We start from the raw sequence: 22,286 nt of genomic DNA on the forward strand, positions 1-22,286 counted from the left end.
ACAGCTTGCCAGATGTCCCAAAGAATTAATAGTTGATTGGGAACATGGTCTGAATAATATTAACGAGTAAAATATTGGTAATGAGGAAATTAATGGAATTAAAACATGACAAAACCCCAGAACCTGACGGTTTTATCCGAGGGTATTAAAGCAATTAGGGGCACATTGTAGACACCTAACTATAAATTTCCGGAGGGTCCCGACCCGAAACATCAACTTTCCTGCTCCTCTGATGCTGCCTGGCCTGCTGTGTTCCTCCAGCTCCATTCTGTGTGGTCAATATAAAATTACTCCTTTTATCCAAAACATTTCTACTTAAAAATAACATTATCTAGAATTTACAGTGCCAAAACATGACATTCTGTCCAACAGGTTTCTGCAGATATGAGATATGAAATGAGTGCTTTCAGTATTGGATCAGAAGAGAATTGAGTGACCTTAATATTACAGGCCAAGTTGGCAGTCTTGCAAGGGATGAAAATTCAGCATCTGTGAGGTCCAATCTCACACAATGAGTGTTATACTCTCCTGGACTGCTACCTGGATATACTTGAATAAAAATAAGATACTGTGGATACTGGAAATCTGAAACAAACACAAATGCTGGAGAAACTCAGCAGGTTTGGAAGACTTCCTGCTCAAAAGGACAGGGTGTGGTGGTGCTGGTGTTGGACTGGGGTGGACAAAGTCAGAAATCACATGACACCAGGTTATAGTCCATCAGGTTTATTTGAAATCACACAAGCTTTTGGAGTGTAGCGCTTTCATCAAGTGTGGTGAGAGAGCAGGCACACTGACCCATGGTTTACAAGCAGAGAGATGGAAAGATCATTTTACTGAGTGAGTGTCAGATGACAAGTCTCTGCAGGTGACCAGGAGTATTAGACAGTGAGTAAAGTGTCAACAGTTGAATAACCAGCGAAGGGATGACCTATAATCCGATTAAATGAGGCAGAGAGATAATTACAAAACATTATAAATAAGGTGGTGCTGCACTCTCAGGCTCTGCTTCGTCCCTCTACACGTTCTGCCTGCCTCCCACATTCACAGGCTGTCTGTAATTCACACAAGGTCACTTCACCCTGTCAAATAGTCTGTGTCACCATTCAATCCACTTTCCTCCGCACCTCAGTTTCATTTCTCCGTCTTTAAGCGGAGGGAGGAGGCGGGAGCGGATGAGTAAAGAGTGATGGTGCGTGCATTTTATGATGCCTTGACGGGAGGGTGTGGTTTATCCTCCTCTTCCTGTGCAAAAGGCCTGTGCACCGAATGGTGTGTCCTGAACGTCATATGGGCCGTTCAGACTGCGATTGGCTCCAAGAGTCTCACCAGACAGATTGTTTTGACCGCTTGCCCGTCTGCGCTGTATGAATAGTCCCATTGCAGGATGTGACCTAATGATTCCGCACATACAATGTAAAGCAACTGGCAACCTGAAAAGCGTTGCCTGCACCAAGTTCCCCCCCCGCCTTGTTTTCTACAGAAGCTTGGCATTTAATGGTGCTTAGTACTAGCGCTGCTCAAAACTGGACGGTAAGGTTTGTTTATCAGGCGAGATTTCACTGGAATGAGGTTTATTGCTTCAGAGTGATGAGTTGGTTATACTGTAACCCGGTGTGGCTGTGAGAAGTAAAATGTGTATTTATTTATCTTGTGTCGGTTCGGGGCGATAGGATGTGTTTGCCTGTAAAGCTTTCTTCCTGTTCAGGTTCCTGTTTGTACGGCTAGCTGTCTTATGTTTAAGGCCATCATTAGCCGAGAAAACGAAACTAACACATCAGGGCGAGCCTGTTTCTTTACCATGAACTCTTGAGATCATCTTCACTTACAAATCCACTGCCATTCTCAGTGGCTTAACATTTGGGATATCGCAGTGTTCAATGTTTATTGGTTTTGCTGTGTCGATAATTTCACAAAGTTTGGTATTTGGACAAGCTTCCCTGTTGTGTTTTAGTGTCACTCAAATGAAGTCATTTGATTTTACCTCTTCCGTTTGCTGTTCACCCCTACAGGGCCGTAGAAGCGCCGCCAATTTAGTGTAATTCCTGCCACTTGCCCTCCCCCATACCAAATGTCAAGGATCGAAGAAACTTGCTGGTCATGCAGTTGCACCCGGGTACATCCGTCTGAAAGCAACGGCACGCTGCTGGTGGCAAAGGTCTACGAGATGATGACCATCGTCAGCTCGATCCTGGGCAGTGCCTACTGCTCCCTGGTCAGCGGGCACACCATGAACTTAGTGCGGCGGGGCTTGGTGCTTTTCACCGTGGGAGTGTTTCTGGCTCTGGTGTTGAACCTGCTGCAGATCCAGAGGCACGTCACCCTGTTCCCCGAAGAGGTCATTGCCACAATTTTCTCCTCTGCCTGGTGGGTACCGCCTTGTTGTGGCACAGCGGCAGGTAAGCGCGGGGTATTGGGAGGGAGAGATCAATATGCCAATAAGTTTAGGCCTTTTACAGTGTTGACACTACAAAGTTGTTCAAGAGAATAACATGTGGCAGACTTCGTCCTCCATTCAATGAAAAAGGGGCACTCTTTAAAATATCAACAAGACCTGTTAAATAATTTTATTTAAAAAAAAAACTCTTGTACTATTAAAACGTCAACAAATTGTTATTAGACTTGAATTTGGAATACAAATGTTTTGAAAGCCTCGATAAAAGTTCTTAGGTTTTCAGTCTTTTTATTAAAAAACATTCCAATCCTATTATGTTCTTGCAATGGGCATCTGTCACCAAACCTTGTGATCTAATGAGTTGTAAGTACTAGAGCTGACAAACCCTTAAATCAATAACTTCTTGAATCTCTTTAACACTGAACATTTGGCATCTGTGTTCGACTGAAGCATGTGTTTGCCATTTTTCTCTCCAAACGCGGTAACATATCAACCTCTTTGTGTTGTGACACCGTAAATCCTCGATTCTTTCAGAAAATGTATCTCAACTTTGGTGTGAAACTTGCAGTAAAATTATAGTAACTCCCAACCTCTAAAGACAAAAATGTGGCTTAATTCGAACGATCCCCAAACCCTTTGCAACACACATAGCTCCCCGCTCACAATAAAGGACATTTTCAAAGAGGAAGTCAGTTTTTCTTTCATAAATTGTCAATTTTCGCGCCTTGAAATGGAAATAAAACAAGACTAGTTGACGTTGAAGTTCCAAAAGATATCTTCGCACTATAGGAAGATGCCAGTGTTTTTAACGCCGCTGATTCATTTCAATTGTATTCCTGAGGGAGGTTTTTCGCGCCACGTGTCGCTGGATTTGCATGAAATTGCAACAGTGCTGGAGGGGGCGGGGCCTTGGTGTGCAGAGCTGTTTCTTGATTGGCTCAGCTGGCAACGGGTGAGCTGGACTGCTCGCTCCTGATTGGTTGTCATGTGCAACATGCCACTTGGCTTTCTAAAATAAAATGCAGAATGAAAACAAGGAAATGAGGTGGCAGGACGCTGAGCGTGTGTCAAGAGTTTGTAATGCTGCTGAGTGCTCAACTTATTAACGTGGTGTGTTTTCCCTCCCCACCCCTTGTATTACACTGATGTTAGCATTCACCTGCTTTTAAATAGGCTCAACCCAATCTCTCGGCGCAATAGCAAGGAGACTACTCTTCAAAGGTAGCCAGAAAGGACTTACATTTTATGTAATACATTTCATTACCTGAGGGCTGTACAGCTCACATGATCGACCTTTGGAGTTTCTGCGGTGACTGTTTCTTGTAGAAGTGAAACTTCGTGCAACAAGGAACAGACATTGCTGGAGAAACTTAGGTCTGGCAGCATCTACGTAGGGAAAGCAGAGTCAATCCCTGAAGAAGGGTCACTGGACTGGAAATGTTAACTCTTGCTTTCTCTCCACAGATGTTGTAATACTTGTTGAGGTTCTGCAGCAGTTTCTGCTTCAAACCTTCAGCATCGACAGTTCTTTGTTTTGTTTTAGTGAACTTCAAGTATCTTGGTGACTGTTCTCAGTCCTGCTATTTGGAGATAATGTTCAGAAAGATGGGTTGTGTTTTTATGATGGTTAACACTGTTAGTCAGACATTGCCCACAACTACACCTCATTGAATATCAGAACAGGCTCAAGGGGCTGAAAGGCGCATCTCTGATTCTATGTTCTGTTGGGCTTATAGATTTAACTTGTTGCACAATGTCATTAGTTGAGCTCAGCAGTGACGTTGTTCATTGAAGCTGATCATTATAGTTTTATTTTCTAGAGAGGAATATAAAATGATGGAGTTACACAATTAGCATGCAAATTACTTAACATTTAGAGGAAAAAGCTCATCCCTAAACAGTGATCTATTCTGTCTGATGCTAATTTTTACATTGTCCATCTCCAGAATTTATTTTTGTTTTTATTTCCCTTTTAGCAACATTTTAACACACCAAACTATTGACAATTTTTATCCTATTCATGTAGTGAAAGGTAAATATTTTACCTTGCAGAAATCTGTAAGCATTTTAAGAAATCCATGACAGCTAGCTTTAAAGAATGTTCTTCTAGATGAAGTTTACAGTTGTAACTAATTTATCATCTAACCTTCCCTCAGCTGTGGTAGGTCTGCTGTATCCCTGCATTGACAGCCACCTTGGAGAGCCTCACAAGTTCAAAAGAGAGTGGGCAAGTGTCATGAGATGTGTAGCAGTTTTCGTTGGCATCAACCACGCAAGTGCCGTATCCTTCCAATTGTTAATGGGACAAAAATTATCCCCCCCAAATTATTATTTTTAGTGTAAAGTGGTGTCTTAATTTTGAAAAGGACAAAAACACTTGAGAAGGAAGTTACATTTCTCTTCTGCCTCCAACAGAACCTGGATATTACGACTTTCTAACAGGGAGATATCAAAGTGGATGAGAGTAAAGTTTGCTTAAATGTGAGAACCGTCAGGGAAATGAACTCATTACAAAGAAGTGAACTTTATAAGTGATAACAAACTAAAATGAAGAGAATTATGGATACCTGCTTGATTACTTCACTGCACTCACTATCTGAAAGATCAAAAATTGCTTGGTAGTACAGAACTTAAACATTGCTAAAAAGAGATAAAAAGTTGTACTTTTTCTTGTACTTACCAGCGCTGGCTGCAAGAAACAGACTTGAACATGGGATACTACGTAAATGCTGTACAAATTGGTGTCCCTTTTCTTTTGAGTTTTTCTTGTGGTCCTGATTAATGCAAAATGAAAAGTTTTAACTCAGCAGGTCTGGAACCATCTATGGAGAGAACATAAGAACTAGGAGCAGGAGTAGGCCATCCGGCCCCTCGAGCCTGCCCCACCATTCAATAAGATCATGGCTGATCTTTTTGAGACTCAGCTCCACTTACCCGTCTGCACACCATAACCCTTAATTTCTTTACTGTTCAAAAATTTATCTAGCCTTGCCTTAAACACATTCAGCAAGCTGGCTTCAACCACTTCAGTGGATAGGGAATTTCACAGATTCACAACCCTTTGGGTAAAGAAGTTCCTCCTGACCTCAGCCGTACATCTGCTTCCCTTTAGTTTGAGGCTATGCCCCCTAGTCCTAGTTTCACCCGCTAGTGGAAACAACCTCCCTGTCTCCACCTTATCTATTCCCTTCATAATCTGATATGTTTCTAAAAGATCTCTCCTCATTCTTCTGAATTCCAATGAGTATAATCTCAGCCTACTCAGTCTCTCCTCATAATCCAACCCTCTCAACTCTGGAATCAACCAAGTGAATCTCCTCTGCACCCCCTCCAGTGCTAGTATATCCCTTCTCAAGTAAGGAGACCAAAACTGCACACAGTACTCCAGGTGTGGCCTCACCAGGACCCTACACAGCTGCAGCATAGCCTCCCTGTTTTTAAACTCCATCCTATGGAGAGAAAGCAGAGTTAATGTTTCAGGTCCCATGACTTCAGAACTTGATGCTCCAAATTTGATATTCTGAAGAAGGGTCATTGCACGTGAAACATTAACCCCGCTTTCTCTTCATAGATGGTTCCAGACCTGCTGAGTTACGACGTTTCATTTTGCATTAAATGACTCGAAACATTAACTCTGCTTTTTCTCCATAGATGCTGCCAGAGTTTCTCCAGAAATTTCTGTTCTTGTTTGTTTTAGATCCCCAGCATCTGCAGTTCTTTATTTTGTTCTGAGGACCTATTTGTTAGGAGGCAAAGTATCCCTTGGAACTGTTCTCAGAGAGGGAATTAGTTAGTATTTGGACTGGCATTTATCTCTCTGCCGACAACAACTTGCATTTATGTGACACCTTTAGCGTAGAAAAAAAAATCCAAAGGCACTTCAAAGCTTTTTGTTAAACAGAACTTGGCACTGAGCCATGTAAGCCAATATTCAGATGGATGACCTAGAGCTTGGTGAAAGATTAATTAAGAAATTGAATTTAGCTTAAAAAAAATTAAACAGACTAACTGGTCATTGACCTTATCTGATACATTTAGGATTTGGCTGTAAAGTGCTTTGAGGTAGCATGAAAGACTCTATAAATGCAGGTTTTTTACTGCACTCTTGCAACTGTGGTGAACTTCGGGTTGTTGCTGTTGCAAACAAAAACAGAAATTGCTGGAGAAACTCGGTAGGTCTGGCAGCGTCTGTGGAGAGAAAGCAGAGTTAACAGTTTGGAGTCCAGCAACCAATCTTCAGAACTGATAGCAGCTAGGGAAAGATGGTTTTTATTGCTGATGACAGGGGAAGGTGGCAGGGAGAAGGAGTGATCAGATCGGTAGAGAGGGAACCCAGAGAAAGAAAAGATAGGTAGACAAATGGCTTGTTAGTAGTAAGCCAGGAAAGAAGAGAAGCAAGATGGGTAATAATGGGGGCTATGTGTAGTTATTAAATTGGTTGATTGTGCTGAAAGCAACTTGTGTCAATACAGGACTGGAGGAATGGAGGTCGGTGATAGACGTGGAAGGAGGTGTTCATGTTCTAAAATTAGTAAACGCCATGTTAAGTCGTGAAGGCTGTGAGGTCTTTATGCAAAAGATGAGATGTTATTCTTCCAGTATGCGCTGAGCTTCACTGGAGCGCTGCAGCAGGAAACTACAGCTGGCATGGGAGCATTGTGATGTGTTAACAGGTCGGGCAACTGGAGGCTCAGGGTCATTTTAGCGGACGGACATATTGTTCCACAAAACAGTCACCCATCTGCATTTTGTCTCCCCAGTGTGGAGAAAACCACATTCTGAGCGGCGAATTCAGTTGACTAGATTGAATGAAGTGCAGATAAGTCGCTGCTTCATCTGGAAGTTGTGTCTGGAGTGAGGGCAGAGGAAGTAAATAGGCAAGTGTTGCACTTTCCGTGATTGCATGGGAAGGTGCCGTGGGGGTACGTGGAGGTGGTGGGAGCAGAGGGGGAGTTGATCTAAGTGTCCCAGAGGGAATGGACCCTGTGGAATATTAACAAGGGAGGTGATGGGAATATGTGGCATCCCACTAGAGGTGGCAAAAAAGGCGGCTAATGATCCTTTGGACACAGAGGCTGTTGGAGTGGAAAATGAGGACCAGGGGACTCTGGTTGTTGTGGGAGGAAAGAGAAGGGGTGAGGGCAGAAGTGAGGGAAAAGGGTCAGACATGGTTGACAATAGTGGGGAACCTTGGTTGAGGAAAAAAGTGGGCATTTCTGAAGCGTCCCTTGCAAGCAGGTAGCAACATCAGGACAGATGGATCACAGGACTCGAAACATTAATCCTGTTTTCTCTCCACAGATACTGCTGAATTTCTCCAGCACTTCGTGTTTTTATTTGTTTCAGATGCCCCAGCATCACAGTTCTTTGTTTTATTTTAATGCTGTTGGAAAAACTCCTTTGTTCCTTTGATTTCCAAAAAATGCTAAAATAATAATGCAGTGTCACCCACTGTGAACTGCTGTTACTTTAGTTACATTATCAAACAATAGTGGTATCCAGGCTGATTCCACTACCATCTGTCAGATTCCTGCCATATCATTACTAGTGCCCACTATCTTCATACACCCTTTTAACACACTAAAAGTGATTGCAACAAATTCAGTAGAAATTACCAACCTTGAATGTACAAAAAAATTTTTTATTTTAAGTGAGCACAGGTTCTTTTTCCCTGGCAAGAAAAAATGAAATTTAAAGAGTCACCATCTGGAATGGAAGATAGTTCAGCCAATCCTGATCTCCCAGTGACTCATCAGTTCCGCCTCCAACTCCTCATTTATGTTTAAAACGCAACAATTTGCCAACCCTAACCTGGTTTTCATGTTGGACTCTCCAAATTTCATCATTTATTTCATTCCATTTTGAGGCCTGATTTGCCTTACCCGTTGCCCTTCAGAACCTAATTTTGACTTTTGTTTAATTGACGGAGCTCTTTTCCACCATTTAATGTTCAATATCTCATTTTAAACCCCATTAGTTTTGTAAAACTAAGACACTAATTTGAGTATCTCCCTCTTTATCCCCATGGTCCTAGCATTATATTGGTCAGCCCACATACAGGTCCATCCCACCTACTCTCAGTTGCTTACTTATGGGCACAAGGTTGCAAAATACTACACTTAAGAACATTTAAAATTGTCTTAAAAATTTAAGGCACTTGGTACAGAAATGGTGAAAATCAGTGACAGGGTTAAAGGAGTGGATCAGAAATCAATCCACAAAAGTTTTTATTTTGTGTGTAACACTAAGACACAGAAAACAAGTGAAAGAGAGAGGGTTGCATCTACATAGCACCTATCATAGTTTCAAGATATTGCAAAGTACTTTATAGTTTTTGAGGTACCTTTTTGAAGTACCATTGTTGAAATGTGAGAAACACAGCAGCCAATTTTGTATAGAGCAAGCTCCCACATGTTCAACAATATGACAAAGGCCAGATAGTCTGTTTTGGCGATGTTTATCCATTAATAAACATTAGTAAGGCCACTGCGGACTAGCACCCCACTCTTTTTTAAATAGTGTGATGGGATCTTTCTAAATTCGCCAGAGATGCTGGACAGGCTTAACGTCACATCTGGAAGAAGGCACTTCCAACAGGACAGTACCCATTCACCACTGAGCCACAGATTTCTACTATGGGTAGATGTAAAAATTGCTCTCTGAGAATTGACTCATTGTAACAGATCAAAAGCTAATTCTAATTATCACCAAGTGTAGCCCTATTTCTTCAACCTTTCAAGTTCCACTGCACATCACAGATTATGCACTTTATATCATCAGAGGAATTATTTGATTGAATTCAGGACCTTAAACTTATTGTCAGATTTATCTCCTCATACACACGAGGCTGAAGAATTCAACTGAATTTTGGTGCAGGCGTTATGCATTATGAGGTGCCTTATGGATCTGTTGCATTTTATAATCGAAGATCACTTCCGGTTCTTTCCTTAACACCTGCTTAACCAGAAATTGGACTTTGCCAATAACATGCAATTGTCTTTGACCCTGGCAGCCCTCTCATTGGGTCTCTGGTGGACATTTGATCGCTCTCGAAGTGGATTTGGACTTGGCCTTACGATAGCCTTTGTAGCAACCTTGGTCACTCAACTATTGGTGTATAATGGCGTTTACCAGTAAGTGCAAAACGTTTGATTTATAACTTTGATTTTTGCAATCCCATGTCTGGTCACACCACCTAGCCCTGCCAGAATTGGATGTTAGGAACATACATTAATGTAACAAGTGTCAACATGGCATTTACAGGGGGAATGGTCTTGGAAAGTACCAAAAGCAGCCTGTAGCAAATTATCTATATTTCTTTACATAAGTACAACATTCAAGGTGGAGGAAAAGCACCGGGGATCCCAAATGTGAAAATCAGCCAAGATTGGCATTCTGATTCAGTTCTGGTGCTGTGTTGAACCTGATCAGTACTGTAACGAAGTGCTTTCAACCATTCCAGGGCTCATTTGTTGATATCACAGAGGTCCATGAGATTTTATGCAACAATAATTCAGTTTATTTCACTTGTTTTTGGAATACTTCATTATGGTCATGTTAAGTTGCAACGTCCACATAAGTTTTCCTCCTGTATCTATTATGAAATTCATCCACTAGCTACTCCCCCTCCTACAGCTCCTAATTGGTGTATATCATCCCTAATCCTGTTCAGTGTCCAAGCAGCTGGACATTAGTACCCCCAGTCTGTTTAACCATTCTGCAGTTAGGTAGGTGGATTTTTCTCTTCTTTCCCTCAGTTCACGCTTGGATAGGGGAGGCAGTTTTGTGGGGAGTGAAGATGCTGGCTACTAAATCAGGAACTGGGTGCTTGCTCTCCTGGTATGAGGCATGAAGCTGGGCATGGCCAGTTGCTGAGTAAACAATGTGACACGGAGCCCAGAGCCTTAGAATAAGATGCCACTGAAACCCCATGTCTGGCTCCAAATCACTGATGAACTAGTTGTGTCAGCAAGAGTGCTGGTGGCATTACAATGAACCTGTGATTCTCAGCACTCTGTGTTCCTGTCCCGCATTGGCCACTATCTGTGGGCCTGATCTCCCCACTTGCTCCTCTGCTTCCTCTTTCGGAAGGGCATGGCTCAGTGGTCAGCAATGCTGCCTCACAGCGCCAGGGACCTGGGTTCAATTTCACCCTCAGCTGTCCATTGGTGTGGAGTTTGCACAATCTCCCCATGTCTACGTGGGTTTCGTCTGGGAGCTTTAGTTTCCTTCTACAGCCCAAAGATGTGCAGTCTAGGTGGGTTGGCCATGCTAAATTGCCTATAGTGTCCAGGGATGTGCAGGCTAGGTGGGTTACCCATGGGAAATGCAGGATTATAGGGATAGGGCAGGGGGATGGGTTTGAGTGGGATGCTCTTTGGAGGGTTAGTGTGTACTCAATGGGCTGAATGGCGTGGTTCTACTCTAGGATTCTATGATTGAGTGCACAGAGCCGTGACATCTCCTAGATTCATATATCTGAGATCTACATCATGGAGAATGATGATCCTGACACTGGAGTTTGAGTCGCCTAGAAGTTTGTTGCCAGAGAAAAGTGGAATTTATAGAAAGCTGCTGACCGCTGTTTTAATTTTTGGCAAGTCGAGGTGACTTATCATCAGCCACTGCTAGGTACTGTGCAGAGATAAAGATTGTGGGTGTGCAGTGTGTGTCTAATGAGGACATGATCCCAGAATCACTCACCCATGAACGGTAACAGCATTGTCTGGATCAATAGTATTGTGAACATTCATGCAGCAAGCCTGGAAGTAAGAGAAGTATGTTTCATTATCGATCTAGGTACACCTCACCAGATTTCCTGTACATTCGCTCTTGGCTGCCATGTATATTCTTCTCCGGAGGAGTGACTGTCGGAAATATCGGAAGACAGCTGGCCATGGTAAGCTGTCTCTTTGAAACTGAATCTGATCATTCTCATCTGCGTGGGTTCTGAAGTTGCCAATTTTTCTCTGCGTTTGCTCCTGTTAAGCATCTTTGAATGTTTTACTCCATTAACAGAGACAGGAAAAAAAAGACTTGTGTTCATATATTACCAAACATCCAAATGCTTTGCAACCAGCTCAGTGCTTTTAGAACATAAGACATTGGAGTAGAAATAAGCTGTTTGGCCCATCAAGTCTCTGACACTATTCAATCATGGCTAATGCTTCTCATCCCTATTCTTCTGCCTTCTGCCCGTAGCTTTGATCCCCTTATCTCTGTCTACGAAGTGCTGTCTCTGTTGTGATGAAGGAAGTTCTTCACACAGCAGTATCCCATGACAAGCAATGAAATAGTGACCACATAATCTGGTTTTGGTGATTTGGTTGAGGGATAAATAAAACTAGGACACTTGGGATAACTTCCTTGCTCTTCCAACATCATAGATTCATACAGCGCAGAAAAAGCGCTTCGGCCCATCAGTTCTGTGCTGACATAACTACCACTAAAAGTTGCCAATCCCAATTTCCTGCACTCATCCCATTATCCTTGCATGTTATGATATTTGAAGTGCTCATCCAAAAGGTTTTTGCCAGGTTTCCACCTCCACTACTTTCCCAGGCAGTGCATTCCAGGTTCCCAACACCTGCTGAGTGAAAAAGTTTATTCCCAAATCCCCTCTAAATCTTCTGCCAATTACCCTAAAACTATGCTGTCTCGTGATTGACCCCTTGACTAAGGGGAACAGCTGCTCTCTATTCACCCTGTCCATACCCCTGATAATCTTTTACCCCTCAATCATGTTCCCCCTCAGTCTTCTCTGCTCTGAAGAAAACAATCCGACCCTATCTGGTCTCTCCTTATAGATCACTTACACCCACCTGAGCAGGTAGATAGGGCCTCTCTCACCTGAGAGAAAGCACCCCATATAGTACAACACATTCAGTGCTGCACTGTAGTATCAGTCCTGAATTTTGTGGAGTGAGACTTGAACCTGATTGTGAGTCAAAGGTGAGAGTGCTCTCCACTGAGCCACGGCTGACACACAACTCCATCTCAAGGTGCAAGTTGTTGCTGATTGTTTCTGTTAGGCAGAAGTGCTAAGGCTTACAGAACGTGGCAAATAAATGGGGTTATGAAACGGGTTAGCTATGATCTAATTTTAGGGCACAAGGGGCTGAATGGCTTCCTATTCCAAGACAGAGGATGGGGAAAAAGTTGTGGCCGTAAGAGCTGCTCGTCTTCTTAGGTATTTTCAGTGTTGGAGCTGATTTCCTCAAATTCTTGGAGCTGTAATTACAGTTTTACAAGCTGTTGCATTATTTTGGAGCTTTGGGGGGAAAAAAAGAGATCAAAACAACAGCACTTTTTAAAAAAAAAAAAAAAAAAAATAGGGGAGACCGAGCAAGTGGGGGAGGTGGAAAAGAAATGGAGCAGTAAACTGCTTGGTTGGAAGAATGCACTGCCAGCGGTGGTAGTGGAGTCAGATACATCAGAGACATTTAAGCGACTCTTGGATAGGCAGATGGATGACAGTAAAGTGAAGGATATGCAGGTTAGTTTGATCTTAGAGTAGGATAATAGGTCGGCACAACATCATGGGCTAAAGGGCCTGACTGTGCTGTACTGTTCTATGTTCTACACCTGCACAGCTGACTGCCTCTGCTCTGGACACTCCAGGTGGTTGGAAGAAAAATAAACAAACAGCAAAATTGACAGCTGACGTTAGAGAAACATGTAAGTGTAGCTCACAGCAGGGGAGTAGCTAAGTGGCTTTTAAGGTGAGAGGGGCAAGTTAAAAGGGGCCTAAGGGACAACTTTTTCACACAGGGTGGTGTGCGTGTGTGTGGAATGAGCTACCAGAGGAAGTGGTGGAGGCTGGTACAATTACAGTATTTAATAGGCATCTGGATGGTGGCATGAATTGGAAGGGTTTAGAGGGACATGAGCCAAATGCTGGCAAATGGGACTAGATTAATTTAAGATATCTGGTTGGCATGGATGAGTTGGATTGAAGGGTCTGTTTCCATGCTGTACATCTCTATGACTATGTCCCCATGATCCAATGTGTACTTTGTATGTTGTATACTGCCACAGAGTTCCTCTTCAAAGTGATGCTGTATTTGTGTTGCATTACTTCGCTGATGGAGATGTTGTATAAACAAGGCAGGACTACAGTGTAAGGAGTAGCTCAGTAGGTGGCTGTGCCAAAAGTACAACATCCCCATCAACCAATGTAAACAGCTAGCAGCCCTGTCAGTGCTGGCTATGATGTATATATTTTTTTGTTTTCCCCATTTACTCAGGCAGCCCACCCGTAATATCTGCTTCACTGCTGTGTGTTGATCTTCTTTGAAAAGTGTCACAAATCCTTTTTCAAAATTGGCTTTCTAAAACCACCGCATTGCCCAGTTTTCGATGTCTGGGTCCTTTCCTTTGCTAGTGACAAAGCAGGGATGAGCCGCAGGGGCTGAGCTCCAACTTCGTGAAATCTTCCAGTACAGAACCAGGCCATTCAGCCCATCATGCCTATTCTTGTTCTTTGAAGGAATTGCCCGACTTAGTCTCCATTCGCCTGTCCTTTCTCCATAATCTTGCAAACTTACTTTTTCAAGTATATATCCAGCTGGACATGAAAGGAAGCAACTAAGAGAGGATTTCATTGACAAGATGGTAAATTGTGTAGAGTTGGTAAAATGTGACTGGTGGGACAAGAGGAATAAAGTTTCCCCATGAAGACTGATTATTGCATTGTCATAGAATTATGTATGAACAGGCAAGCAATGCTAATCGGCAACTGCCTGATCAGATCAGAAAATTCCAGGGAATCTGCTGCAATATATCTGGTGTATTTCCTTACCGTGGTTACATGCTTGCAAAATTATCTCCAAGGAGTTTCAATGGAGCAAAGCAACCAAAATCTGTGGAGTCATTCCATAAGCATTGTGCTCTTGTGACTCTAAAGAAGGTCTTTAGATTTTTTCTTTTCCACATTGATGATTTGAGAACAATTTGCATTTGTAACTGCAGGCTGTCTCAAATTGCTGTACAGTTGAGGTTAGTATTTTTTTTGGAGAGGTCACGATTATAATACAAGGAAAGTGGCAGCCATTATGTGCAAAGCATAATCTCACAGAAATCAATGAAATGTATGATGGATATCTTTTTCATTTGGTGCAGTTGAATGAGGAGGAAATAATTCTTTGCCCTTCAGAAATAATGTTATGAATCTTTTATACCACCTAAGGGGTGTAAACAAAGCCGTATTCATAAAGTAAGTGAAGTATTCATCTCGTACCACTCGAGTGACAGCCTTGATTTTTAGCTTAACTCTTAGAGTGAGGCTGAAGCCTACAATCTCATGACTCGGAGAAGCAAGAGTGCTCCTAGCAGACCCCCTTTCCGACTCTTAATCAGGGAAAATGTCTCCCATGGTTTTGTTCTGTAGATCACCTCGGGTTATAATCTGACTCTCTCATAGTCATACAGCACAGAAATAGACCCTTTGGTCCAACCGGTCCGTGCCGAACGTAATCCCAAACTAAATTAGTCCCACCTGCCTGCTCCTGGTCCACATCCCTCCAAACTTTTCCTGTTCATGTACATACCCAAATGTCTTTTGAACATTGTAATTGTACCCACGTTCACCACTTCGTCAGCAAGTTCATTCCACACATGAACTACCCTCTATGTAAATCTCTCTCCACTCCCCTTAAAAATGTGTCCCCGAGTCTTAAAGTCCCCTTTCCTAAGGAAAAGACAACTACCATTAGCTCTATCTGTACCCTTCAATGTTTTATAAACTTCTATCAGGTTGCCTGTCAACCTCCTATGCTCCAATGAAAAAAGTCCCAGCCTGTTCAGCCTTTCTTTATATCTCAATATCAATATCCTTTTTATTGTCACATATGCCCTATGGTGGGAGTACAATGAAAAACTTTTACAATGTCTGTCTGCCGCCTTATGGAGGCATCTTAGGTACAAGTACCAAGCTACAATTCTTGGATACAGCAGAGGGATAAAAGTAGTTGCTTAATTACAGAGTTGAAAACAAGTTGGAAATAGGATGACATTAAGGGATTAACATTACAGAGTTCTAAGGTTAAGGATTGTCCCCTCGCACCGGTCTCTGTCCGGGACTCTCTGCCTGCATGCTGCTCTGGGACCTGCTTCCCATGTCCTGCTCCGGGCTCTCAGCCCATGTGCTACTCGAGGGCTCCCTGCTCACAGTGTTCTGGGACTCATGGGGCATGCCTACAGGCTCCAGAGCACAAGGCCACGGTGCTCACTTCTGTTCTCTGCGAGTCTCGGCCCGCCTGCTCCAGTCCTCCACACTCTGGGGGTTGGGGGCGGGGCGGAGGTGCGGTGTAGAGCAAGAAGGGAAAGGAGTAAAGGATCTGGTGAGCAGAAGAGCTCCAACCAGAGCTTCCTACTCAGCCGCCATCTTGGATTGTTTCCATACCCAGCAACATCCTGGTAAATCCCTTCTGAACCCTCTCCAGCTTAATAATATCCTTCCTATAACTGGCTGACCAGAACTGGACACAGTATTCCAGAACAGGCCTCATCAATATCCTGTACAAGCTCAACATGACTTCCCAACTCCTGTACTCAAAGGACTGAGCAATGAAGTTAAGTGTGCCAAATGCCTTTTTAATCAACTTGTCTATATATGACAAAAACTTCAAAGATTTATGTACCTGAACCCCTAGGTCTCTCTGTTCTACAACACTACCCAATGCCCTACTATTAAGCCATGTCAAGCTGATTGGCAGTCTTATTTAAGAAGATGTTTGACTTGTTTAAATCAATCCTTAATTTAAAGCACACACATTTAACTGCAACCAAAACAGTGAAGGTTTGAAATAAACCTGCTGACAACTGCACAATTTATTTTTAGCTAACATTTGTCAAAGGCACTGTATGGGAGTTCTTAACTGCCATTGTGAAACTTGCCAAGTTCAGCAATTGTCAAATCATCCGAAGCAAATACTCTATTTTTGCTTTCAATCATGAAGTTAAGCCTTAGAAATAAAATCTCAAAATAGACATGGAGCAAGGCTGCTTGTCAAATGCATGAGCTTCATGGATTTCTTTTGCCTTGTAGAGGGATACAATAATTCGCTGCAACAGGAGATCACAATACACAGAGAATCATAGAATAGAACCCCTACAGTGTGGAAGCAGGCCATTTGGCCCATCAACTATCCAAAGAGTATCCCTCCCAGACCCACCCATCACCCCCCCCCCACCCTATAACCCTGCTTTTCCCATGGCCAATCCACCAAATCTGCACGTCTTTGGACTGTGGGAGGAAACTGGAGCACCTGGAGGAAACCCACGCAGACATGGGAAGAGTGTGCAAACTCCACTCAGACGGTCACCTGGGGCTGGAATTGAGCCCGGGTCCCTGGGCAATGGCAGAGCAGTTAGCCCTTTCACCTTTTCTGCCATTCTCATGGCCAGTCTGTGATTGGATTCCATAACCTTTGCTCCAGATCCCTAAATACCTAGGTCTAACAAAAACTTAATCCATCTCTGTTTTAAAATCAATAATTGATCAAACACCAATCGTCATTTACTGAAGAGTGTCAAACTCCAAGATCCTTTACTCAAAGATGTGTTGCCTCATTTCACTCCAGAATTTGTACTCTATGCCCCGTCAGCCTAGATTCACGAATTAAACTTCAATCAAATCACTTCTTAATGATCGAAAATTCAGAAAATGTAACCCCAGCTTATTTATTGCTTTCACATAACTGTATTAGTTTTATTCATTCATCATGCTGCCCTGGTAAAATGGAATTGTTTATAGCTGCATTGAGCACCTAAGTAAGTTGAAAAGAAAGGACCTAAGATCACACAGAATAGTTATCAGTTCGCGTTTCTGTAAGAGTAGAGTTGAGGAAGAAACTCTTCAATCCTAGAGTTGAATCCAGGCAAGTTCACGTGGCTGAGGTCAGAATTTAAGGAGCCACTTATAAAAAAAGACTGTGCAGCAGGTCTTATAGGCAGTCCGCTGATAGCTGTTATAACCAGAGGACCAATTTCTGTGTAAGGAAACTCGGAGGTTTTGAAATCTGGCTCAAGGAAGCTGTTAGAGGACTTTAGTTCTCACATTTCTAGAAAAGTAAGAAGGTGTTACAGGCTTGTTTCAGCATCTCGTTAATGTTCCTTTGTAAACTCTGTGATAGCAGACAGGTTTTATAATAAAAAGGATTTCAAAGCCATTGTAGTTTCAATCACATGAGCGTGGATACAGAGTGGGATCTCATTGATCATCTTTCACAGTCATGAAGTACGTTCAATCAGGTGGCCAAAGGCCATTGATACAGAAGAAAGTAGGTAGAGGATTTTCACACTTCATTATGGGTGAGCAGCCTTGACAGCTCTCCTTCGATAGTCAAGCAGACAAGCGTTGTGAAGTCCAGGATTTATTGTTCCTGTGATTGGTGTGTGTTTTGAAGAATCTTTCATTTTCAAAAGTCAGCTGGCCACGTGGCAGCCATCTCACAGTCCCTCTGAGTCCCATTTTTAAAAATCTGTCATACCTTTATCCCTGCATAGTTTTGACAAGATTTATTCCTGGAAGCTAAATATTATATATAGATTGTGACAGCTCCAAATAAAATATAACAACAGAGCAGTATTTGAGCTGTCTATCCTTCCATCCCTCCATTCTACCTATTTTTGTTCTAACCATTACTCTCTTTTTGGTCAATCTTTCTGGAATTGGTAGCCTTGGTCAACAAGTTCATCCAGTTGTACAGCTGTGCCAGAAGAACAGCAAAAGGCCATTTACTTGCCTTTGGCAGGCCCTTAGTAAACAAAGCAAGCTACACACTGGAGTCTTGAAAACTTCAATAATCCCAGCATGCTCAGTCAGAGAATTCCAAATTGCAATATTTCTTTGTGTGCAAAAAGGCTAACTGATTTCCCTCTTAAATTATCAAGCTTTAGAGTCATAGCGTCAAAAATCATGGAAACCGACCCTTCAGAACAACCAGTTAATGCCAAACGTACCTCAAATGAAATTAGTCCCACCTGTCTGCTCCTGCCTCATCCCTCCAAACCTTTCCTATTCATGTACTTATCGAAGTGTCTTTTAAACTGTGCAACTGTTGTAACTGTGCCCTAATCTACCACTTCCTCTGAAAGTTCATTCCACACACGAAACACCCTCTGTATGAAAAATTTGCTCCTCATGTCGTCTTGAAATCTCTCTCCTCTCACCTTAAAAATATGCCCCCTAGTATTGAAATTCCCCATCCTAGGAAAAAGGCACCTACTATTGACCCTACCTGTACACCTCATGATTTCATAAACCTCTACCTCCTAATTTAAAGGCCTGCATTTGTACAGCAGCTCAGTATGATTTCATCTCATCTCATCACCTTGCAGCCAATAAAATACTTGTTTGTGCTTACTGTTGTAATGTAGGAAATGCAATATCTTCCTTTGACCCTTCTCCTATCCCAGTTTGCACAAAGCAACCTTCCATGAACAAAAATGGGATGATGACCTGATAATCTGTTCTTTCTGATGCTGATTGACAGCACAGGGTGACAATCCCCAAGCATTTTTTTATGGCCTCCTGAGAGGCAGGTGGTGATCTCACTTTAACTTCCTATCCAAAAGCTGGCACTCCTTACAGTGCAGCACCCCCTCAGTACCACACTAGAATGTCAGCTTAGGATTCTGAGCCTGATCTTTGGAGTGAGAGAGCTAACCAACTGAGCTACAGTTAAGAAAGAGATGGTGTCCCCTGTTTTTAGTCACCATGATGGAAGGAAAGAGTTTTTTCTGTACCTCTGCTTTCACATTCTTTAATAACTTTAATCAAAGCATCCTAAGATGGATTCATTTTGAATTTATATGACAATTAAAATGTCCCAAGGCAATTTACAGCAGCATTATTCATCAACGTTTGACACTGAGCCACATAAGGAGGGCAAATAACCAAAGCTTTAGTCAAAGTTGTAGGTTTTAAAGGGAGAGGAACAAGAGGAGAGTTTTGACGAGCGTATTCCAAGGTTTCCAGTCTAGACAACTGTTTGAATGCATTACGCCAAACAAGCTGCCTCCCTAAAGATATAGGGCTGTATTTTCATATGGCCATTTTTTTATGTACAGCTGACAAGAAATGATTAGGGTGACCTTGTAGAGGTTTATAAAATCATGAGGGGCATAGGTAAGATGAATAGCCAAGGTCTTTTCTCCAGAATAGGGGAGTCCAAAACTCGAGGGCCTAGGTTAAGGTGGGAGGGGGAAGATTTAAAAGGGATCTGAGGGGCAACGTTTTTGGAAATGATCTGCCAGATGAAGTGGTGGATGCAGGTACAGTTGCAACATTCAAGAGAGATTTGGATAGATACATGAATAGGAAAGGTTTAGAAGGATATGGGCCAAGTGCAGGCAAATGGGTCTAATTTAGTTTGGGAAATTTGGTCAGCATGGTTGAGTTGGACCGAAGGGTCTATCTCTGTGCTGTACAATTGTATCTGAAAAGCATAACCTTCAGTCTGAAAACAAAATATTTCTTTTTCAAGTTTGCAACTTGTATTCTTCATCTTATGTTTTAATGTTTCATATTACCAATTTCAAAAATTGTTTTTAACAAATGTAACACAGTGTACCTTCCTGAGTGCATCTTGCCTTGTTTGCAAGTTCTTTTGTCTGAGTTAAGGCTCACGTCTGGTATTTGAGCATATCACACAAACTGACATTTCATTACAGTATGAAGGAGGTGCTGCACCTATGTCTTGTTCAATTGTCATAATAAATCCACTGACACTGTTTGAAAAGCAGTGAGGAAGTTCTCCCAGCTCAGCCAACACCATTACAATAGATTAGCCACTCATCTCATTGTCCTGTTTGTGATTGGTTGCCACGTTCAAGCCAACAAAGCAAAAATGATTACAATTCAAAAGTCAACTAGGAAGTATTTTGGAGTGAACCGAAGAGGATGCGAAAGGTGCTATGTAAATGCTTGTTCTTTCTCATGAAAGGATCATTTGTTTAATTCTTTCATGAAATGTGAGGGCCATTGGCTAAGTGGCCAGCACTTGTTACCCATTCTTAAATACCCTGGTGAATCTGGTGATGTGATGGCCCAGTGGTCATGAAAGATGCTACGTGAATGAAAGTCTTTTCTCTCCTACGTTTCAGCAGAATCTGGCAAGAGAGAAAGTAATTGAAAGACTTTTTTGAGATGAAGTCAATAAAGTGGTGAAGGCTCATCCGGAATATAACCACTAATTAGGCTGAATGACCTATTTGTTAATCTAAATTCTGTGTAATTATAAGAGTCAAATTATAGGTTTCAAAATGAGAAAATTAATAGGAATAGGCTGTCAAATAAAAGAATGATGAGATGTAAAGAAGAGAGCCACACCTGAATCATCTAACCTGTTCGTCAGTTTCACACCTGCTATACATTTTTTTTTCTAATATTTGTTTTATTTTGAAATGCTAAATGCCGTCTAATCTCATGTGGAGTTCTGTGTGTGGTGTTTTTATCCTTTTTTTTTTTGCTCCTTTTCTGTTTCCGTAGGGAGTTTCTGAAATTGCACACAAGGATTGCCTTGAGAAGATGCACAAGGATTGAGTGTTAGCCATGAGGAATGATAATGGTGCCAATGTAGATACTTCGTGTGGGAGTGCACATATATACACTGGGGAGACGAGTAGGTGCTATATATGATGGAGGATGTGATTACTGCATGATATTCATAAAAGGGAAAATTTTGCAATCTGTGATTGCCTTTGTACAATTAATTTGTTTCTCAACATTGAAGATATTTCTGTTGCAATCTGTACATACCAGGTCTACTAAGTGTAATCATTTAGTCTGTGTATGAACTGCAAGGCCATTACTCTGTTGCTACAGCAGACCTAAGTAGCAAGTATTAGATCTGCTTGATGAAAGTGCAATGTTCACAGTACCTGAGTCTCGTTGTATAACTGCACCCTATTTATTTTCTTTTCTCCGGTTCATTTGTATAATATACAATGTGCGCGTGTCGGGGAAGGGGTTGTGGGTTGGGGTGTCCATCTCTTTGTCTGGCGTGATTAGAATTGGAAACAGAGATGTTCTGTCTTTTTTTTTTTCCCTCCAGCCTGTTATTCAGTCCCTGCGAGTGATGATAAGTGTTCATCAGAGTTTAGCTGCTGTGTCACAGTGTGTATTTGTACAGTGGAGATATATAATCCTAAGGGACGTACACAGTGCTGAACAGAAGGAAGTGAACTCTCTCTCCCTCAAGCTCGAAGTCTCCACTTGAATCTATATTGAGACAGTCACACAGTGAAGCAGCGCTTTATCACTTGACCAATGAAGTGCAGTGAAGCAGCGCTTTACCACTTGACCAATGCAGTGCAATAAAGCAGTGACAGAATACTTCCATGCTTTGGGCTTCGTCAGCCTGGAGCTGTCACTGCTGCGAGAGTGAAGTGATTTTATTTTGTTTGGTTTTTGCAGTGTTAGTGTTTCCGATCTGATCCAATCAGCGCATTTTCTCACCTGTCGATAAGATGATTCATCAGATTTTTGTGATTTAAATGTTTTTTTTTCCTTCTTTCACTGTTCCCAATAAAAATGTACAGTAATTGTCAAATGGCTACATTTTCTCAAACAAAAAGCAGCAACTAAAAGTTGTTGGTCGTCTGAAAACTATCGAGCATTGTTGACTTGAAAGCAATGATTTTTCCCACCACCAGGTTACGTGCTGGAAGTCATGTAAATTAAACTTGCATTGTAGATGTGCTTTCCAAAATTGACACACTCGGCATTCTGAGCAAGAAGGCTGTGAGTTCAGGCTGCACTCCAAAACTGGAATATTTAATCAGAACAAGGCAGTTCTCAGGGGGGTCTATAGCCCCAGAAGTCTGCGGGATGCTTTTAAAGGATCCAGTAAAGATAACTGGAGAATGTGTAGAATGTGGGCAGTAC

General features: G+C 42.1%; 1 protein-coding gene across 1 annotated transcript; it reads left to right on the forward strand.

Moving 5' to 3' along the window:
• The first annotated feature begins 1,256 nt into the window (after window positions 1-1,256).
• On the forward strand, window positions 1,257-21,951 carry insig1 (insulin induced gene 1). Its single transcript, XM_020510830.2, has 6 exons — window positions 1,257-1,533; window positions 2,013-2,399; window positions 4,552-4,676; window positions 9,362-9,528; window positions 11,195-11,294; window positions 20,889-21,951. The coding sequence occupies exons 2-6, from the start codon at window positions 2,072-2,074 to the stop codon at window positions 20,940-20,942; spliced, it is 774 nt and encodes a 257-aa protein (XP_020366419.1). The 5' UTR covers window positions 1,257-1,533; window positions 2,013-2,071; the 3' UTR covers window positions 20,943-21,951.
• The last annotated feature ends 335 nt before the right edge of the window (window positions 21,952-22,286 follow it).

Source organism: Rhincodon typus, chromosome 2, assembly GCF_021869965.1.
Source record: "Rhincodon typus isolate 14 chromosome 2, sRhiTyp1.1, whole genome shotgun sequence".
NCBI lineage: Eukaryota > Metazoa > Chordata > Chondrichthyes > Orectolobiformes > Rhincodontidae > Rhincodon > Rhincodon typus.